Source organism: Hyperoodon ampullatus, assembly GCF_949752795.1.
Source record: "Hyperoodon ampullatus genome assembly, chromosome: 4".
Taxonomy (NCBI): domain Eukaryota; kingdom Metazoa; phylum Chordata; class Mammalia; order Artiodactyla; family Ziphiidae; genus Hyperoodon; species Hyperoodon ampullatus.
The window spans coordinates 59,248,844-59,270,015 of record NC_136917.1 but is presented as its reverse complement, the minus strand read 5'-3'; the positions used below and the strand labels follow the sequence as shown (position 1 = coordinate 59,270,015).

The window sequence follows — 21,172 nt, the reverse complement described above, 5'->3', positions numbered from 1 at the left end:
CTTAGTTGCTCTGTGGCATGTGGGATCTTCCCGGATCAGGGCTTGAACCCATGTCCCCTGCATTGGCAGGCAGATTCTTAAACCACTGCGCCACCAGGGAAGTCTGACTATTCTTTAAAATTTTTGATTTGCTCTTTAAAAGCTACTGGGGTTTGGCACTAAACCATTTGTTATCTTCCCAAGAACCAGAACTTATCTGATAGAGGCAGATAGAATATGTAAGGATTGATGGACTTACCAATCTATCATGTTAGAGATGGGCTAAAGAGTAGTTGATTATCCCAGGTAGAGCCAGAGGATCTGAGAACATTTAAAATTCTAGGCTCTTAGAGTTTCGGTGAAAGCACAGGGGACCACTGTTGAGTGTAAATAAGTATCTCTATTGCTGGGATCTTTCCTTTCAAAAGCCCTTTAAGAAGTAGACTGTCGGGCTTCCCTGGTGGCGCAGTGGTTGAGAGTCCGCCTGCCGATGCAGGGGACACGGGTTCGTGCCCTGGTCCGGGAAGATCCCACATGCCGTGGAGCGGCTGGGTCCGTGAGCCATGGCCGCTGAACCTGCGCGTCCGGAGCCTGTGCTCCGCAATGGGAGAGGCCACAACAGTGAGAGGCCCACGTACCGCCAAAAAAAAAAAAGAAGTAGACTGTCCACGTTAAGCCTACAGAATCCCTATTTTTGACCTCGTCTTTGCCCTCCATTAATTGTGATTTTTAAGTTCTTTTGTTATCTTTATTAAACATGACCGAGAAAGGAGTAGGAAGGAGTGATGGTTACACCAGTGATGATGAGCTGTGTCCCTTTTGATGCTGTGACTTACAAAGTTTGGTTTTGGAGGCATGTGCTTTTTGGCAATTGTTGGTATTGGTGGGGTGGGAGAACTGGGATCATGTGACAGCCTAATTCTGTTAAGCTAGCATTGGGATCTGTGCCCAGGGCTAGAAAATTCAGCAGTAAATTTTGAGGTGATGCACCTTAGGTAAGGGAAGATTTTCCATAGAAGTTTGAGCAGAGGTACATTTAGACCACAGAGATCTTTTATGTCACCTATTGTAGATATCAAACCAACCCAAACCAAACAGAACTATCCTGAGGTCTTGATAAATGAGTAGACTCATTGAAATTTATATTGCCAAGCCCTTTTCTTATTCTTGCTTGCTAGTGGCTTCATCGTGTTCATGTTTCCCCCATCCTCTGTGCATGGCAGGCTTTGTTTTTTATTCTGAAGTAGAGCCGAGTTTGCTTTTTTTGTTTTGTTTTTAAAGATTTACTTTTTAAAAATTTATTTTTGGCTGTGTTGGGTCTTCGTTGCTGCGCACAGGCTTTCTCTGATTGTGACGAGCAGGGGCTACTCTTTGTTGTGGTGCGTGGGCTTCTCATTCTTATTAAAGAAATTAATTTTGTTTGTGAAATATTTTAGAAAGATTTCTTCCAGTTAGTCATTTGTTTTTTAAAGGTTTTATGGTCTTTGCTATGTATACTTAATTTTAATGAGTGGCAGAGAATCTTTTCCTTCTCGTTGGAAGGAAAAAAAAAAGTTTGTTCTCCCAGGGGTCACCACCAAAATGGGTAAAATCCTCCAGGAAATTCTAGTTCTTAATACTTTAAAAAAAAATCAATTACAAACTTAAATGTAATTTCCTGTATGACTTTTACTTACTGCTCTGACCCACTGTTATGTCATTCCGAACTCCTGTCAAGCCCAGCACAGTACAGGGTCTTGCTGAATTAGGGGTTGCTCTGAATTATTTTATCTCAGATTAGAAACCCTCTGAGAGAAGGATTATGGCTAATCCTGCCTACTCCAGTGGATGTAGAGTGCTCAGTAAAGATAGTCTAAATAGATAGAAGTCTGTCCACGCAGGAGGAAGGTGGAATGGCTTCTTCATGCTTCTCTTAAAGATTGGTTTTAAAAGCCCTTTCACTGTCTCAGCCAAAACTGTGTTGCTTAGAGGCAGTCCCAGCTAATAACCGTTGCTTCTCCTCAATTCAGCTGATCTTTACTTGTTGAGGAGAAGCTTTATGTTGAAACCCCAAACATACCATATCTTTTTCTTAGAAAGCCCTTTTGTCACTGTGTAGCAGGGGCATACATATCAACATTGAGTGAGTCTAGGTGGTGTCTCTGCTTAGTGGGATAGAGTCTCTCAATTAGGTGGGAACCAAGAGTCACTTATTTTCAAGATTCATTGGGCAAATTTACCTTGGCCTAGCCAAAACTAGAAATACAAAATCATAACAGCCTTAATCTCAAAGAGAAGTAAGATCTTGTTTTACAGATCAGCAAGCCTTCTACTTTCATCAAGCTCATTATTAAGTTTGTAAGCGTGTGTACTCACCCCTATTATATTTTAAATTATTGGAACTGTAAACTTGCTATTTGGACTGGGGTTTTTTTTCTATTTTTTTAAGAGATGCTTTGATTTAAAAGATGGTCTGGGGCTTCCCTGGTGGCGCAGTGGTTGAGAGTCCGCCTGCCGATGCAGGGGACATGGGTTCATGCCCCGGTCCGGGAAGATCCCACATGCTGTGGAGCGGCTGGGCCCGTGAGCCATGGCCACTGAGCCTGCGCGTCCGGAGCCTGTGCTCCGCAACGGGAGAGGTCACAGCAGTGAGAGGCCCGCGTACCGCAAAAAAAAAGGGGGGGGGTGGTCTGTCTAGTATAACCTAAAAACTTCAGTAAGTAACTGCTTCTGAACTGCTCCCTACTGATTAATGAGGCATAAGCCTCTATTTCCTAAAGTAACAAGAAAGACAAATTGATTTTTAAGGTAGTTTGACAAAGAATTAACAGATTCATGTTGTGTGAATTTTGCCTTGTGAATGTAATTCCCTCAAAAGTCAAGTTTAAGGATTTGCTTTTATATAACTTTCTGAGTATTATAAATCCTTCTACCCAAATTGAGGACGTTGCAAGGAATTAGGCTCTCATGAGGTTATTGAGCCCAGCCTTTGGATTTCAGATAACAGATGTTTTCTGGGTAAATGATCTATTAGAAACACCCCCCAAAATGTAGCTAGGTACAATGACAAATTTTACTAGGTTTACTTCAAAGTGAGTGCTTGAGTATCTAAGAAATGTACTGAGACTTTCCTGATTTAAGGATTAATTATGAGGTCAGTTTGATTTTTTTAAAATTCAGTTTTAGCCACCTTTGCCTTAGATCCTGGTATTTTGATCTTTGAGATTGTCAGTAACTAATTATACTTGTCAAGTTCTCTTCTGACTGATGGCCTTGAATAAATCACAGTTTATTCCTACAAGTAGAAATGCTCATATTTTCTCAGTTTTTGTTGAGACTCTTTTTTTTTCCCCTTAAACCCATTAATATTAGTGGATTACTTAACTTTATTGACAGTACAGTTGGAGGAAAAGGTAAGGGATATGACCCTGACCAGATTTGATAGGGACCATATCAATGTATCAGTTATATTTCAACTTTTAATTTTAAGTCCTTTTTTGTCTCCTTTCTGCCTTCTGCTAAATAACCTGTATCCATCAATATTCCTTCTCTTTTCTTCTAATAGCCCAGAGATGGAGGCAGAGGGACAAGTGTCATTGTCTCCATTTAACAGATGGGGGATAAGAGAGAGATTGAGTAATAAATGTACATTAAGAGGCACTCAGAAAGCGTGTAACCACATCTCCCCATCCCCGGCTGTTTATCTACTATGCTGACTTATGTACTGATGGCATATCCATACCAGAATGTCTTGAGGGCGACCATGGGTAGAGAAACACTGAGTTAAATTCCTTTGTCCATTCGTATCTCTTCTGTAATTGCTATATGTTTTACAGAAAGAGCCACATTTGTTGACAGGGCATTTTGTAAGGAAAAACTTTTAATATATTTCGTAGTTTAACCTAGCTGATGTCTTACTAGGTATTTCTAAGCACATGGCTAGCTATCTCTACCTGGGATAACTACCTTTGTCCCTTTTCTTTCGACTACCATCCATTTTGATTCTGCTTAGAATGTTCCCCAATGCAAATGTCCACTCAACCCCCTGACCTCTGAACAAATGCTGATTTACATACCTCTCTCAGAGTGGCTGATAGGTTCTTTTCTGTGCAATACAATTGCGTTAAGCTTAGCCTAGAATTTTAAGTAATCTGACAAAGCATTCTTATTTGAGCTATAGAAAAATACGTTATTAACTCCTATCCATCATGGTACATCTTAGTTTTACGACTTGTTGTTTCACGTTGTTTTAGTGCCAGGTGCCATCTTTCACATTTTGACCTTCTTCGTATCTCAGAGTTCTTCAAAATCAGGTATAACCTGTTCTTGCTTGCAGTTCTTGGAGAGCTGGTTCATTAATGACATTGTTGTATGCTGAACCTTTTTTTTTTTTTTTTAACATCTTTATTGGAGTATAATTGCTTTACAATGGTGTGTTAGTTTCTGCTTTATAACAAAGTGAATCAGCTATACATATACATGTATCCCTGTATCTCCTCCCTCTTGTGTCTCCCTCCCACCCCTCTAGGTCGTCACAAAGCCACCGAGCTGGTCTCCCTGTGCTATGTGGCTGCGTCCCACTAGCTATCTTTTTTACATTTGGTAGTGTATATATGTCCATGCCACTCTCTCACTTCGTCCCAGCTTACCCTTCCCCCTCCCCATATCCTCAAGTCCATTCTCTACATCTGCTTTATTCCTGTCCTGCCTGTAGGTTCTTCATCACCATTTTTTCCCCTTTAGATTCCATATATATGTGTTAGCATACGGTATTTGTTTTTCCTTTCTGATCTACTTCACTCTATGACAGACTCTAGGTCCATCCACCTCACTACAAATAACTCAATTTCGTTTCCTTTTATGGCTGAGTAATATTCCATTGTATATATGTGCCACATCTTCTTTATCCATTCATCTGTCGATGGACACTTAGGTTGTTTCCATGTCCTGGCTATTGTAAATAGAGCTGCAGTGAACATTGTGGTACATGACTCTTTTTGAATTATGGTTTTCTAAGGGTATATACCCGGTAGTGGGATTGCTGGGTCATATGGTAGTTCTATTTTTAGTTTTTTAAGGAACCTCCATACTGTTCTCCATAGTGGCTGTACCAATTTACATTCTCACCAACAGTTGTATGCTGAACCTTGAATTAAAATATAAATTTAATTTTTCAAGCAGAACTTTAAGCAAAAGCCCACCTCTTGGCTTCTCTTATTTTGGCAGAACCCCCTCAATTTCCATCCTGAAATAATATGGAGCCCCTAAGAGTTGTAAAATTAGCTTTTTATGAACAAAGCCACATGGCGCTCTCCCCAGCCTCCTGTATGTCCCAACTTGGGGCTAAAAAAATTGATTTTTCCATGTTGATCTGAACTTAGTTATTGACTATCATTACATTTCCTTGTAAATTACTGCAATGTGCATCTCTTTCCTTGTTTTCCAGGCTGGACGTAAAGAAAGAAGTGATGCACTCAATTCTGCAATAGATAAAATGACCAAGAAGACCAGGGACTTGCGTAGGCAGGTAAGCTGGAAGAAGTGTTGATTGCTTTCCCAAGTTCTCAATTTAGTTGTTTTGGTTAAAATCCCAACAGATACTGGGCACATATTCTTTCTTGAGTTAACGGATCAATTTTCATAGAAAACTGACTATCTCTATTTGTTTTTTGCTAATAAGCTTCTAAATGGCTAATAAAATATCTTGGGGACCTGGAATAATACAGTCCCACTGGAATGGACTGAATAAATTAGCTCTAGTTTGAAAAGGATGTTCAGGTAAGAAAATCAATTTAAAATGACTTGGGGATCTGTGAAAATACCCTGCAGGATCTTGTGATGTTAACTTACAAACAATAGAGACAGAAATTGGAGTTATTTATTTGACTTGCCCCATTCTGCTTTTGATCCTTGATGGAAAGGTGTTTCTGGTACAAATATGGTGGATATAGAGGTATTTGGGGCCATCAGTTTTCTGAGTTAGTAAGTACAGAGGGTCTTTCTCTTCATTTAATGTTAAATAATCCCATTAACATTTTGGAATTAAATTGAGTTTTAGTCTTTAAGAAAAAGTTGGATTGAATTTGTAAAACAATGTATTAAGACTTAAAAAGAAGTTGTAATAGTAATACAAACAATCTCCTGACTTAGTGGAGAAACATTTTATTGTTCATGTCTGACATAAAGCAGAATTAAAGATGGAATGTATCTATACGTCTTCCTTTTGGTAGAGTAGTATCACAAATGATTATAAAGATAACCTTTCAATTTTAAGGTTCATAGTATGCTCACCCTGTTCAGATAAACCAGAAAGTGCTTTTTTTCTGCCTTCTCAGTTTTATTTAGCCAATTAGGCTAATTATATATATATTTCAAGGCTATGTGCCAATTCAGTCTAGAGCTGTTTTCTGTTCAGTTTTTTATTATTCCTTTAAGATACAAGCTTTAGTTTTGTAATTCCCAAGAAAAAAAGGATTTTATTTTGAAAACTGAGATTCTGTTGCTGAAATGCTGTTACTGTAGTGTAAGCTGTTAGCTCCACAATTGTGTTTCCTGTGTTGCAGATTATATAACTGCGTGGCTTACATGAGGGGTCCTCATATAAATGCAGCCAAACTGTCATGAGCTTCCATTAGATTTAAAAGTGCAAGAGAAATAAAAAGCAATCTAGCTTCTTGGTAGAAATAAAATCAAATTTTTACAATTTAATTATTAGCTCCGCAAAGCTGTCATGGACCATGTTTCAGATTCATTTCTGGAAACCAACGTTCCACTTTTAGTATTGATTGAAGCAGCAAAGAATGGAAATGAGAAAGAAGTTAAAGAATATGCCCAAGTTTTCCGTGAACATGCCAACAAATTAATTGAGGTAAGTGTATTAGCAGTTTTATTAATTATGTGTAACTTGGTGGACTGTGGTGATTTTTTTTTTTTTTTTTTTTTTGCGTTACGCAGGCTTCTCACTGCTGTGGCCTCTCCCGTTGCGGAGCACAGGCTCCGGACGCGCAGGCCCAGCGGCCATGGCTCACGGGCCCAGCCGCTCCGCGGCATGTGGGATCCTCCCAGACCGGGGCACGAACCCGCGTCCCCTGCATCGGCAGGCGGACTCTCAACCACTGCGCCACCAGGGAAGCCCGACTGTGGTGATTTTTAACCACAGTATTTAATCAGCAGAAAAATTTAGGGGCTCATCTAATGTACAATATGTGTAAGACGAAAGTCTTTCATTATTAACATCTATCCAAAACTACCATTTTGGTCAGTTTACATTAATTACATACATAATTAAATATAGGTAGTCTTTATCCTGGAAACTTAACATCTCCACTTGGTGTTAATGCAAATAAAGATAGATCATGACATACTTAAACTCAGAAGACACTGTAGAAAGTAGTGGCTAGAAGCTGGAGCTTAGAAGTCATACTGCCTGGGCTTGCATCCTGGCAAATTACTGAACCCCTCTGAATTCCCATTTCTTACTATAAAATGAAGATACTAATGATGCCTATCTAGAGATTATTTTGAGATCTCAAAGAGATGATGTATGTCAAGTGCTTAACCCTTTGCCTGAGACACAGACTCAGCTCCATCATCTTGTTTTAAAATTGTAGAAATTGGGAATTTCCAGGTGGTCCAGTGGTTAAGACTCTGCGCTTTCACTGCCGAGGGCGTGGGTTCAATCCCTGGTTGGGGAACTAAGGTTCCCCAAGCCAGGTCACATGGCACAGCCAAAAAAAAAAAATTGAAGAAACTGAGCCCTAATGTGCTGCTAATTAGATATGTTTGAACAGTAGATATCTGTATGTTAGTGGTTGGTTTTTTTGGCTATAAGAAGAAAGAGTGAGTTGCTATTTAATTTCCAGATAAGTTAGGCTTGCCTCCTACCTTTTGATTACTGAAATTATGTTACTGTTTAATTGATTTCATTATTACTTTATTTCAAAAATCTGACACACTGTAAGCATATACCCAACTTATTTAATTTTGTAACCCTAATGTAAAACATCTAATATTTGGAAGAGATATTCCGTAGACCATTTGGTAAGTTGGTCATTATGTAAGAACAGAAAATGGGCCTTTTATGTAAAATGTGTTTCTTGTACGTTTGGATTTATAGTGACATTAGGCCAGGTTAGTACCATAAAAATATTCTAAGGAAAACATCAGTTATCACATTAAATGTGTTACTAATTTTAAATCTAGTTTTCTTTGAACATTAATCGTTATTCTCACCTGAATTAATTATGTGCAAAATACGTAGGTCAGTCTGCTATTCAAGTTACTGATTCTGGCATTTGGTTCAAAGACTTGCATTTTGTGTCTCCATTAAGCATAATCTTTTCACGGTAGTTATATGACTGCGTGAGGTGTAACCTCCAAATGTACAAAGATTGTCTTCACAAAGATTGTCTTCAGGAAGCCAACCTCCTGTAAGTAGCCTACATCTTAGAAAGCGTGCCTGTGAGGCAGGAAGCAAGGACACTGCCAGCCCATGGCCTTGGGTAACAGGTAGCAGTAATGGCATGGGAAAGGGCATCTGAAAGAGTATGGCAGGCTGAAGCTCACAGGGCAGCCCTTTTCTGTTCTACGGCTGGAGGGCCCTTTGTAAGGACCTGCTGTACAGTCCTCAGCCTCTCCATCCAACAGAACTGACACTTGTTGAGCACCTGCTGTGTACCATGTATATGCAAATACAATGTACTTTCCACATTCTCAGGTAAGGAAACAGGCTTAGAGAGGTTAAGTAACTTGCATTCCTCCCACAATGAGGGCTGTGCCACTCAAGCTTACTGGCGTAGTGGACAGCCTTATGCCCAGTAAGAAGCACTAGATGGACCTGGTGGGTTTGGAGACCTGCTCCAGGAACTTTGTCCATGCTTATACTTCTTATTTCATTCTGAACTAACCAAGGGCCCCTTAATGTTTAGATTTTGATATTCCCTGTCACAACTCACTTCTGACTCCTTTCTCCCCTCTCTCCCCTCTCCATGCCCTCCACCCCCATCGTCCCACACACATAATATATGTGTATTAAATGACACATGGCTTTTCATTGCTTGATGCATAACCAAAGGCCTTGTAGTATCATTCTGCAAACATTTAAATTACATTTATGATAATAGAGATCCTAGGGTATATAATTGCATATGTGCATGGAAAGGAAATGAATTTTTTTTGTTTGTTTGTTTTTGTTTTTGTTTTTGGCGATATGTGGGCCTCTCACTGTTGTGGCCTCTCCCATTGCGGAGCACAGGCTCCGGACGCACAGGCTAAGCAGCCATGGCTCACGGGCCCAGCCGCTCCGCGGCATGTGGGATCCTCCCGGACCGGGGCACGAACCCGCGTCCCCTGCATCGGCAGGCGGACTTCCAACCACTGCACCACCAGGGAAGCCCCTGGAAATGAATTTTTAAAGTGTTTGTTATAGAAGCCTCAAATTCCTGATTCAAGGCAGAACTTCATTCTTCAATGACAAGCCTTCTCCTCCCCACACTAGTACTTTTGTATTATAATGAAACACTGAATTAGTGAGAGACTGTTTAAAGCAAAGGTAAAATACTTTATTGTGATTATATTGTTAATCTCCTGACATCTTCCTTTCTTTTTATTAGTTCCCCCTCTTAAGTGGAGTAAACGTCTGCAGGCCAACTTTGGTTTTAGGGGCCATTTGCCATTTTTCCTGGGGTTTAGGGGGAGTAAGGGTGCTATGTGAAAGTTGGGAAGGGCTGGTGGTGATAGGCCTCTGGCAGGAAAAGAAGGGCTCAGATTCTGCAGCCACTGAGAATTCTGCCAGGTATGTTTGTCCTCCTAAAATATTGAAATACAATTCTATCACTAACCACCTGGAATTAGCACAGACTCCACAGGTAAAAGGCATAATTCCCAGTAAGATTGCCCTCACTATAGATGCCAACTGCAAGTTAGGGGAGTCCCCAGCCCACCTGTACTTCTGACCCACCTGTCTATAAATTCAAGTGTTCCCATGACCTCTCATCCCTTCTTCGCAAGACTGCCCTCATTTCAAATGCCAGCTGCAAGTTTGAGGGTCCCCAGTCCACCTGCTCTTCTGATCAACTAGCTACAAATTTGGAGGGTTTCCATGGCCCACTTCAGGTTCAGTAATTTGACAGGACAACTCATAGAATTCAGGAGAGTGCTATCCTTATGACTGCATTTTATTGTAAAGGATACAAATCAGGTCCATCCAAATGAAGAGACACATAGGGTAAAGTGTGGGAAGGTCTCAAAGACAGAGTTTCCTGTCCTCTCCCCATGGATCAGGGTATGTCACTCTCCTGGCACATTGATGGTTCAGCCAGGAAGCTCCACTGAGTTTCAGCAACCAGAGTTTTTACTGAGATTTCATTATGTAGGTATGATTGATAGAATCCCTTCCTTCCGTGGACCTTGGTTTTTCCTGAAAGCCCCCATTCTCTAATCACATGGTTGGCATGGTGGCCTCCCCATCCTCAGTCATCTCATAAGTCTAACATATATAGGGGCTCAGCTGGAGTTACCTCGTTAGCATAAATGATGAATAAGAAAGACACTCCTGGCACTCCTGAAATCTCTCAAGGATTTAGAAGTTTCCTCCCAGGAATCCAGTGCAAAGACCAGACATTTTTTTATTATATAACACCTCCCCATCTTGAAGGAATGTGGAGTGCATGGTTTTTGGATAGCTTGCTACCCAGCCATAAACACCACATGGAAGAGGTAAGACAGGGCAGGTTTGTTTCCTGCAGCTTTATGTAGATCCTGTTTGTGGCTATTTACCCAGTGATTTACCACTTGTTTTATCTGGTGTTCCTTGCATTGTTTGGTTTTACTTTTCCCTGGAGGTTTGCCCATTAGGAGCCCAGTTTTCTGATTGAGTCCATCTCTTCTCTCCTAAGTGAATGGTTCTTTCTCATAGAATCATTGATTCTCCCTCTGGTGTATAAATCCCCTTCTGTTTAATATCCGTGTATTGACACTTACCCTTTCTTAGACTCATTTTGTAGTGGGAAACCTCCCTCCTTCCAGAGGCGGCACCTTCCACTGGTGGATTTCTCTGGTTGTTAGGAATGGGGGGCCACAGTCTCCTTCTCTGGAACACTCCCTGTCCATCTTTTTACTGCTGCACACAAATGAATTGAGAGGAGCTATAAGTAAAAATAGACACCTGATTTCAAAGATGTGGCATGGAAAAAGAATGTAAAAGATTTCATTATCTTTTTTATTGATTACATGTTGAAATATATTATCTTGAGATTAAATATTTTTTCTAATCTCACCTCTTTTTTTTTTTTTGTGGTACGCGGGCCTCTCACTGTTGTGGCCTCTCCCATTGCGGAGCACAGGCTCCGGACACGCAGGCTCAGCAGCTATGGCTCACGGGCCTAGACGCTCCGCAGCATGTGGGATCTTCCCGGACCGGGGCACGAACCCGTGTCCCCTGCATCGGCAGGCAGACTCTCAACCACTGCGCCACCAGGGAAGCCCTAATCTCACCTCTTAATGTGGCTCACATTGTATTCCTTTTGGACAGCTCTAGTCTAGGTGATTTCCTCAGGCCTTTGAGAGGCTCTCTTCATTCTGCCTCTTCTCTGAATGCTCGCCACTTACGTGCCAGTCCTTATTGAACACCTGCTGCAAGAGCGGGCGGATGGAGGTAGAGCAGCCAAAGCTTCCGCTGGCTTTTGGGCAGTGACCTCACAGTTAGTCAGCTCCAGGATTTTGCTTCCAGAGGTGCTGCTGCTCAACTCCATCTTCTCCATCCTGGTCTGTGTGGGTGCAGTTGGTTGTTTGGCTCTCTCTGTTTTGACACTCATCCAGTATAAACTTCTTAGATTCAGTCTAGTGTTCTGTCCTGTCAGGACTGTTGCTGGCATTGCTCTTCATAGTATTGACAGCCCCTTCCAAACTTGTATCATTTCTTTCTTTTTTAAAAAATAAGCATGTCTTTCCTCCTTTGATCCAATATGTTTATAAAATACTAAGACAACCCATAGGATAGAAACTTTCTCTCAGCTTGCCACTAGAAATCGTTGTGTTGATTGTACCATTCTTTGTATATAGTTAGCCGTTCAGCCTGTTACAAATTCCTTAATTTTTGTCTTGATCTCTGTCCCTGCCCACCCTGGCCAAATAAAATACGGTAAAAAGGTTATGCTATAATTTGGGTTGTCATGTAAAGTCGCTTCAAATGTATTAATAGTTTCTGAGTAGTATTAGGGATAGCATCCACAGAGAAATGGGAATATTATGGTACCTTCTCTGTATACCACATTATGGAAATACAAGATTAGCTTGAAGAATAAAAACCACATACTGACTCGTGAGGTTTTATGAGCAGAAGCGAATTTCTCCAGCCCCTCTGTGTGGGCATAGTGTTTGGAAGGCTGTGTGGTGCCTGCCGCCTATTGGATCCTTATTAAATGACTGTGATTTTACTTGGGAAAGCAAATAACAGAGTGTTTGCTGTGTGGCTGCTCTTATTTTCTCAGGGTCTCACTAGGACCTCTGACTGCCTCACACTACAGTTGTCAGTGGGATCTATTACCTCCCCACATGGTATTGAATCCCCTTTTCTTATGTGAAGGGTACATAGAGGTTGTGCGTCTCAAGGCCAGTGAGTAGGGGAGCAGGAGCTGAGGGTCAGTGTTAATGAGCTGGTGACCCTTCTGTTCACCGTTTTCTTCTGTTCTGGAATATAGCACTGAGGGCTGTTCTTTCATGTTTATGAAAGGGCATGGCCATTCTTCAGGGTAACGATAACACCTTTTATACTTGACTCTCCCTTATCAAGTTAATGATTTCTTTATGTTGCTTGTCAGTTTAGTGTATTGAGGTGAAAAATTTATTTTCTGTCAGAAATATTAACCTTTTTGTCAATAATGCAACATCCACGTGTCCTTTTTAATTGCTTCATTCTTTGCCTACCTCCTTTGCTGTGAGCAGCTTAATAGCTAAAGAGCAATCAGTTTTCCCTTTTTAACTTTGCTGTCTTCTGGTTCCTTTTCAATTTCATGAATTGAGAGTGAAATAGGAAAAATGCAATTCATGAAATCTTGCCTGTAAAAACTATTATTTAGTATCCCTTTCCCCTCAGCCCGAGACACTGTACAATAAGATAGTGTTTTGTTCATTGCCTTATGAATTAAGAACCAAAAAGTAAATGTAACTGGTATGATTTTGAGCTGGATTATCATTATTTGCTATGCTCCCACCACCACCCCAGGACCAAGTATTTCCCATTATCCAGGACTTCATAGGGTGCGGCTTTATTGGCTTGAAATGTGTATTTTAACTGCAAATTGAATGATCTGCATTATAACTTTTATTCCGTGTTATGCTTATAATACGCAGTAAAGTGACCTTGAAGAAACCTCTGTAAGGGGCATTTGAATTAAACACTGACCTTATACGATCTGCCTGTGACATCTTGGATATTTTCTCAGTACCTCTGTACAATACTATAGGCTGAAATTCTTGCAAATGGCAAATCAAATGAAACTTCAATTTTCCAGGACTGTAGGATGTTTGCATGAAAGCAGTTGGGTATTCTTAGGGAAGAATGCTGACCTCGGAATCAGGAAGAATTTCCTGAGCATATTGAGCTTGGTTTTCTCACATTTTCAGTGGTGTGTAATTTCATATGCATAGGGTTGTGTAAGACCAAAGTGTCTTGCCTGTACTATTTTAACACCTTAACACCAAGCTTTTTTGGCTGAACTTAACCACCTAGTCAAATTTTGGGATGGTCAGGTGAAGGCAATGGATGTATCTTGTTCTCAAGGAGCATTGAGATTCTTTTTTCTTGGAGTGTTGGCAGGAACAATTAAGGAAGCACTCTGCCCAACTCTGGTCCTGCTTCAGAAAAGAGTGTAGGCCCTCCTGTTGCCTCGCCAGTAGAGCTGATGGACTAGTGTTTAGACAGGCACCCTTCCTAGCCTTATTGACAGATTTATTCAGGAGATTAGACAGAAATAGGGACCTTTTTAAGTGATCCGTATAATAACATGTAAATGGAAATGATGACAATATCACCTGGGTGGTTATATACACATGAAAGCCTTTTTAAAAATATCAAATAGCCAAGCTGTTTAAAATAGTTTATGATGTTTTAGTAAATTCACAATTTCTAATCCTGTTACTAGAGATACTGATATCCTGCCTCTTCCTAAAATTAGATTTGGCATGGCTTATTTTGAACAAAAACATGTAAGAGAAAATAAGGTAGATGTAGAAAATCAGGATGTAGGAGAGAAATAATACATAATTATGAGCTATAATTGCCATGCTTGAGTTTGGTTGTGGCACTGCACTTCCTGGTAGCATGGAGGAAAGGAAGACACACAATCAGTTCTGTATTCTTGTCTTTAGAATGGAAGAGTGATATTTAAGTGATATTTCCCATTTTTTCATGGGAAATAAGCCTATCGTAAAATGTTTAAAAAAAATCCTTACTTGGGACTTTTACATAAGGGGCAGTGAATGATTTAATACATAGGGTCCTCAACATTTTAGTAATAAATGTAGTGACAGAGTCCACATGATTTTTTTTTCTTGTAAATTCCATCTAAAATGACAAGGTCATAACATTCAGTTGACACTGAATTGAGTTCCAAAGAGCTGTGATGAGGAGCTAACCCAGCATGTGGCCTTCTGTCTCCCCGTAACAATATTAGGAGAACTGAGGGCTGTGAGTCTGTGAGTCCAGTGCTTCCTCCTGATCATCCCAGTGTAGCTTTCTTTCTTTTTTAAAATAATGTTCAACCTTCCTGTTTCTTTGTGTTTTAAATGTATCCTGTAAAGAGCATATGTTTAGTTATTGTTATTCAGGTTAGCAGGGTTTTTTTTCCTGTTAATTAGGGAGTTTTGTACACACACATTTATTATCATTATGACATGTGGATTCATTCTTACCATTGCATTTTTGTTCTCTCTTTCCCCTTCTTAACCCTGCTTCCATCCCTCCTCTATTTCTAACTCTCCTTCCCTCTTTTGGACTGATTGAGTCACTTCCTTCTATTTCCCGCCCCCCGCCCCTTCTCATTTGGAAGTCATACACTCCGTTTTATTACTAGCAACTCTGGATATTTTAAGCATGCACGTTCAATTCAGAGATTGAGGTTAAGTAGTATCTTTTCCTCCTTCTGAAACAGTATGAGAATCTTAGAATGCTTTGACTTTAGTTATACTCTAACTTAGATGTTATTGTTGTCCAGTATTTTGGTTCTCTTAATTTTTAGCCCCATGAGTTAGACACTGTTGGTATTGCTTTATTCACTTATTTTGCATAAAATTTACCTGATACCATATTTTCATTGCTTCCCATTTCTTCTTGCATATTAAACCTTCCTTCTGGGATTGCTTCCTTTTTTTCCTGAAGCATCTTTATTAAACACCTTTAGTTGGGGTGGGAAAGATCTGTTGGGAGTAAATGCTCTGAGATTGGTTTTGGTTTTGTTTTGTCTTAGTGTCTTTATTTTGGCTTAATTCTTGAAAAAATAATTTTATTGGATGTATAGTCCTAGGATGATTCCCCCCACTACCTCCCTTCAGGGATTTGAAAATATTATTACCCTATCTCTGGCTTCCATTGTTGCTGTTGAGAAATCAGCAGTCAATCTCACTGAGCTTTGTAGATAATTTGTATTTACTTTCTGGCTGTTTTTAAAATCACTTTTGTTCTAAAGCTTCACTTCAGTGTGTCAGGGTGTAGATTTCCTTTTATTTACTCTGCTTAGAATTTATCTTCCCAGATCTGAAAATTGTTTCATCCATGCTGAAAAATTTCAGCTGTTACCTCTTTCAGTATTGCCTCTTTTGCATTCTCCCTGTCTTCCCTTCTGAATCCTCATAGTTGAATAATAGACCTCAGTTTATCTTTCATGTCTCTTAATTCCTTTTATGGTTTCCATGTCATGAAAATGTCTTGGTTTTCCTGAATAATTTCTTCAGTTTGACTTTCCAGGTTAGTAATTCTCTTTTCAGCAGTGTCTAGTCGATATTATTTTAAATGTCTAGAAATGGTAGACATTATTACTTTTCTCTTAAAGTTCTATTTTGATCCTTCTCAAATCTGCCTAGTTATTTTTGAGTGTGTTTTTCCTTTTCTATACTTTGTATCCTTTGTGTTATCTCTGTTAATGTAAAAAAACATATTTCTTAATACTCCACTTTTGGTCATTTAAATATCTGCAAGTCATGGATCTGATTACACAGTTCTTTTGCTTCTTCTTGCTCAAGATACCTTATTTCCTTGTGTACTTCCTGTATTTTTTATTGTGGGTTCACATTCCTGGTATTTCGTATTTGGGAATTCTTTGAGGCCTGGGTTTAGATTACTTTCCAGAGAAAATTTCCATTTATATTTACTTCTGCCAGTTGCTTATGGATACTATTAGTACATGACCTCCTAAACCTAAAAGTTTTGGGGGCCAGATAAATAATATAATTTCTATACCTAAACCCCTGAGGAGGGCCAGCCTTTGGTTAGAATATACAGGAGAGACCTTTTTTTTTCCCTCCTCCTTGAGGGAATGATTAGGGCTTACACTGGCAAGTATCCTACTATTTTGCTCTTCATGTTGACTTTTCTCTTAATTCACTCACTTAGGATGTTGCCTTTTGGCTGTCCCAGCTCTGTGCAGATTCTCTCATCTAAGGCATCTACCTTATGAGACCCATTAAAAACCCAAGTTCTGACCACAGAATGGCTCACATACTCCCCTTCATAAACAGTTTTCCGTGCTTGCTTACCTCTCTGAATTTCTGTTTTCTCATTTCTAGCCTCTCCTAATTTCCCTTAATTACTCACCTGCTTACCCTACATTTTTTTTTAACAGCATGATTGAGGTATAATTTATATACCATAAAACTCACCCATTTTAAGTGTACAATTCAATGGTTTTACTAAGTTTACAGAGCTATGCAGTCATCATCACAGTCCAGTTTGGAAGTTTTCTGTCACCCATGTGTGCTTCACTTTTTGGTTAGCTATCTTGTTCCTCCTAATAAGATAGCCAACACCTGTCCCTGGAAATTGGAAAGTTGGAAGCTTGACTTCTGTTCCATCATCATTTCTTCTGTGGGTTTGGAAGTAATTGTTAGAAATTTCTTGAGTGGTTCTGAAATTTATATGATGTGCCGTTGGGACTTCTCTCTTCATATATGACAAGTTTGGAAAAGTTGATTTATTATTACTTTGGATTTTTTGAGAGTACAGAGAGCTTAACCATTTTAAAGAAGAAAACTCAGGTGGTAGCTTGACCCAAGATCCCATGGCAAGTGATGTAGAGTTTGAGCTTCAACTTTACGGCATGCTACTCAGGTCGTGGTGTCACTACTTAGACGTAAAAGCTCCCTGTTCCACAATTCTTGTCACTTGTTTCACCTCCACAACAGGTATAGGCTACTATGAGAGTAGGTCATTAATTTATTACCAAGAACAAAAACAAATCTCTTCTTGTCTTCCTGCAAAGGTCCCAGGGTAAGGGGCAGTGGGAAACAACCTGTGTTTGACTTAAACAAATTTTAAATTTATTTAAAGTCATCAACACATGTATAACAGAGGAAAATTTGTCATAATGGTATATTTTCCCCCCTTGTAACCTTGTTTCATACATTTTATTTAAGTAAAGAAATTCTAGAGCTTTCCTAAATGTCTGAAAAGTTGTCTTTCCTGTCATGTACAGATGTCATATTTGTTGATTTGACACAGCCTGGCTGTGACAGTTTTTTCCTGCACAGCACAGATTATTACTGGGCTACTCCTAAAACCAGCTAAAGCCCAGGGCTGTTTTTTGGTTTTTTTAAATCAGGGAGTTGAAAGTTTTCTGAAATGCTGTGTTCGTCTACAGGGTCCAAACTTAAATGGGATAGGCAGAGTGGTGCAAGAGAGGCCTCATGATTCCAAAGCTGGTAGTCATGGTGTCAATCTTAGCCCACCTCTTAGATTAGCGGGAATCTAAGATGTTTAAATTGTTAATGCACAAATTACTGTGGTAGCAAAGATATAAAAATTTATTCCCAGAGCAAATTAGAGATGTTGCTCATCACTCTCCAAAGTCTCAGCTCTGCTAGGTTCTCTGGAAGTTAGCTGCTCTGAGTATTTTTAATTCAAACTTCAGAAACTTCTTCAGTCTACTGAGCTGCTATCCCAGATTTCTAGAGCCCCACAAAGAGGTATTTAGGAAGCTCCTTCCCTCATTCCCAGCTTTCATGGCAGTCAAGCCTGGCACTAGTATATGAGGGAGGTTAGCTTCTCAGAGAGCTGTGGTCGAGATGTTGCATTTGCACATTTGTCATTGTTAGAAGTGAGTGGTGCTTTCCCTGGAGGGTGAGTTGAAGCTCATTCATCTGGAGAAGACTGTCAGTGACAGGCGCCCACTTCCTCCTCCCAGGGCAAGCGGGGTGGGCTCCTGAAACAGGCAGTGTAATCTTGTAGAACATTAAAGTAATGTTTTTAAAATAAAGAATACGTCTTCCCAAGTCTTGTTAGGATTTGTATCAGGAAACAGGAAAGATGGTGTACAGAAGTCAGCCATTTCAGCCTTTAGCCACATACCATCTCGTGTGTCTGATCTGTAGTAGATAATACTTATTGTAATCCTTTGCTTCTTAATTATTTTTTTCTGAGTTTTACAGATTCATAAAATTGGGAGAATACGAAATTATACTAGTAGTGGCTAGAGAGTGGAAGGCAGAAACAGTGACAGACCTTCCTGAATCTAACATGTGACTGGCCTCCGAAAATGGTGGGCATGGGGTGGGACTAGGGATCTTTGTTAGTCCCAAATTGCTAATTTAGTCATCAACCTCAAATTTTATATTTGGTTTCAAAATGCCTTGTTAAGGCAGTGAAGCAATAGAAGCTGTGGCTTCATAAACACATCTAATTTAAGCTTTCTCCTTCAGTAGAGCATCATAAAATGTACATTTGAGGGATAATGTTTGTAAAAGTTTTATCTTCTACAGAATTTAGCTTAGGTCCTATTTTGTAGCACTTTTAAAGGAAACAAATAGAAATCAACAATTATCTTTATAGACTGTCATCATAAATAGAAGTGCCTCTTTGCTCAGGTCCAGTTGACACTGGAAAGTGGAATTGTAACCTTCAGGAAGTATAAATCTTACTTCTTTTGTGTGATTTTGAAGGCCCCTACCCATTAAAGATCTGACTTAATCTTCTTTTTCCATACATTTTTATGTTTAAGTTGTATGTTAGTTCTTTTGTTTCTCCTTGTGATTAGGCATTGCAGGATTGTGATAGTTCACAGTCTTACAGAAAGCTGATAATCCCTAACTGTAACACTGCGAACAACAGTAATGGTATATAATTTTTCTTGTGTCTTTATCTGCTTAACTTGGGTAGAGGAGTGAAAATCAAAGGTTATTGCCATTGCCCTTGTTTACTCTGGCATTTTAAATTCTCAGAAAGTGCCTCTGATATTCAACTGCCTGCGCCTCTGTCATTCATAACTCAGTTTGCAACTGGGGTAAGATATGTCTCAGCACTGTGTATTCAGTTGGTCCTTGGTATTGCTAACGGAATTGGCAAGCCTGTTTATTTAGAAACATTGGTAAGTGATCACAGCCCTAGCAGCCGCTACAGAACAACATTCTCAGCACAGCCAGAGCTTCAGCAGAAGTATGATACAACTTGGAAAGATTGTTTCTGGCTACATGAGTAGTGTCATTGAGGCAGTTGGATGGCAAGGTAAAGATTTTAGTTCAAATGAAATAGCATCATTCAGGAAACAGTCCAGCTGTCAGTGCTTTTGAGAGACCAGTTAAAAGACAGTTTTGCTCTTAACTACGGGATATCATCTCTGTTTCTTCTTCCATTTCTGATGAGGATGGCCTTGGGTCCATCTTGAGGTGTTAATGCTACTTTTTAAATTTGAAAAATAGCCTTGCGTTCAAATAAAACTCATCTTGGCTTAAAGTAAGCGTCCATTCACCTGTCAAATGAGAACAGCAGCTTAGAATTTCGATTTCTTTCCTTTAAGAACAGCTGCAAAGTACATTTTTATTTGAGGGTACCAATGATTCTTTGGTGCCTTTGTTTCCTTAGTTTTTCTCACGTCTCACAACAGGAGACCCTTTTTCTAAAGTTACTGTTCAGGCAGGTTAGAGCCCATGTAAAGCCGGTGAGTTACAAGCCCTAGGATCTTTCAGGGTTCTGCCACCAACTTACAATGTGACCTGTGTTATGAGTTTAATTTCCTTAGCACAGAGCTAAAAAATTTGTCCTCATAAGCAGGTAGTCAATCTGTGAGAAGTGAAACACCTTTGGTGCTTTTGTCATTTGTTCTGTAAAGGTCAGGGATGGGGTAGGTGTACATTTGTTTTCCTTTGCAGTTAAAAGAGAAAAATCTTCAAAGGTCTTTTTTATCTTTTCTTCTAGGTTGCCAACTTGGCCTGTTCCATCTCAAACAATGAAGAAGGTGTAAAGCTTGTTCGAATGTCTGCAAGCCAGCTAGAAGCCCTCTGTCCTCAGGTAAAGTACAACCAGCAATGTTTAAGGTTTCACCAAATTGGATTTGGGTTATTAGAGTGGGGATGAGGTTTATTTTGTTAGTTTCGTTTCTAGGATTTTAGATAGAAGTCTTGAGGACAGAACGCTGATCCACAGTCCATATAGCTTGAGAAATCTGTGTTTGGCTTTAAGTGATATTTCCTTAAGGCATCATGTGTTACTGTCTCCTTGCCCTTCATTAAAAATGTATAGTGTCAGGACTTCCCTGGTGGCGCAGTGGTTGAGAATCTGCCTGCCAATGCAGGGGACACGGGTTCGATCCCTGGTCCAGGAAAATCCCACATGCCGCGGAGCTGCTGAGCCTGTGCTCTAGAGCCCACGAGCCACAACTGCTGAGCCTGCATGCCACAACTACTGAAGTCCGTGCACCTAGAGCCTGTGCTCCACAACAAGAGAAGCCACCACAATGAGAAGCCCGTGCACCGCAAGGAAGAGTAGCCCCCGCTCACTGCAACTAGAGAAAAGCCCACGCAGCAGTGAAGACCCAATGAAGCCAAAAAAAAAAAATGTATAGTGTCCTCCACTGCTGGCAAATGGAGAGTAGGCAGTGGCCATTCTACACCCTCCCTAAGGGAGGGCCATCTGCAACATGTGGTAGTCCTGGAATCAGGATGGTTACCCACAAGCCTGATAGAATAACTGTTACCCACCCACACTCCATTGTGATGCCCAGTATTTGGATCT

The 21,172-nt window shown here is 40.1% G+C and overlaps 1 protein-coding gene across 1 annotated transcript in view; it reads left to right on the top strand.

The window, feature by feature from the left end:
* Window positions 1-21,172, top strand: part of CTNNA1 (catenin alpha 1) — a 347,088-nt gene that overhangs the window by 292,061 nt on the left and 33,855 nt on the right. Inside the window, exons 9-11 of the mRNA XM_079701645.1 lie at window positions 5,405-5,485; window positions 6,674-6,826; window positions 20,357-20,449. Coding sequence (XP_079557771.1) covers window positions 5,405-5,485; window positions 6,674-6,826; window positions 20,357-20,449 — 327 coding nt within the window. The remainder of the gene's footprint in view (window positions 1-5,404; window positions 5,486-6,673; window positions 6,827-20,356; window positions 20,450-21,172) is intronic.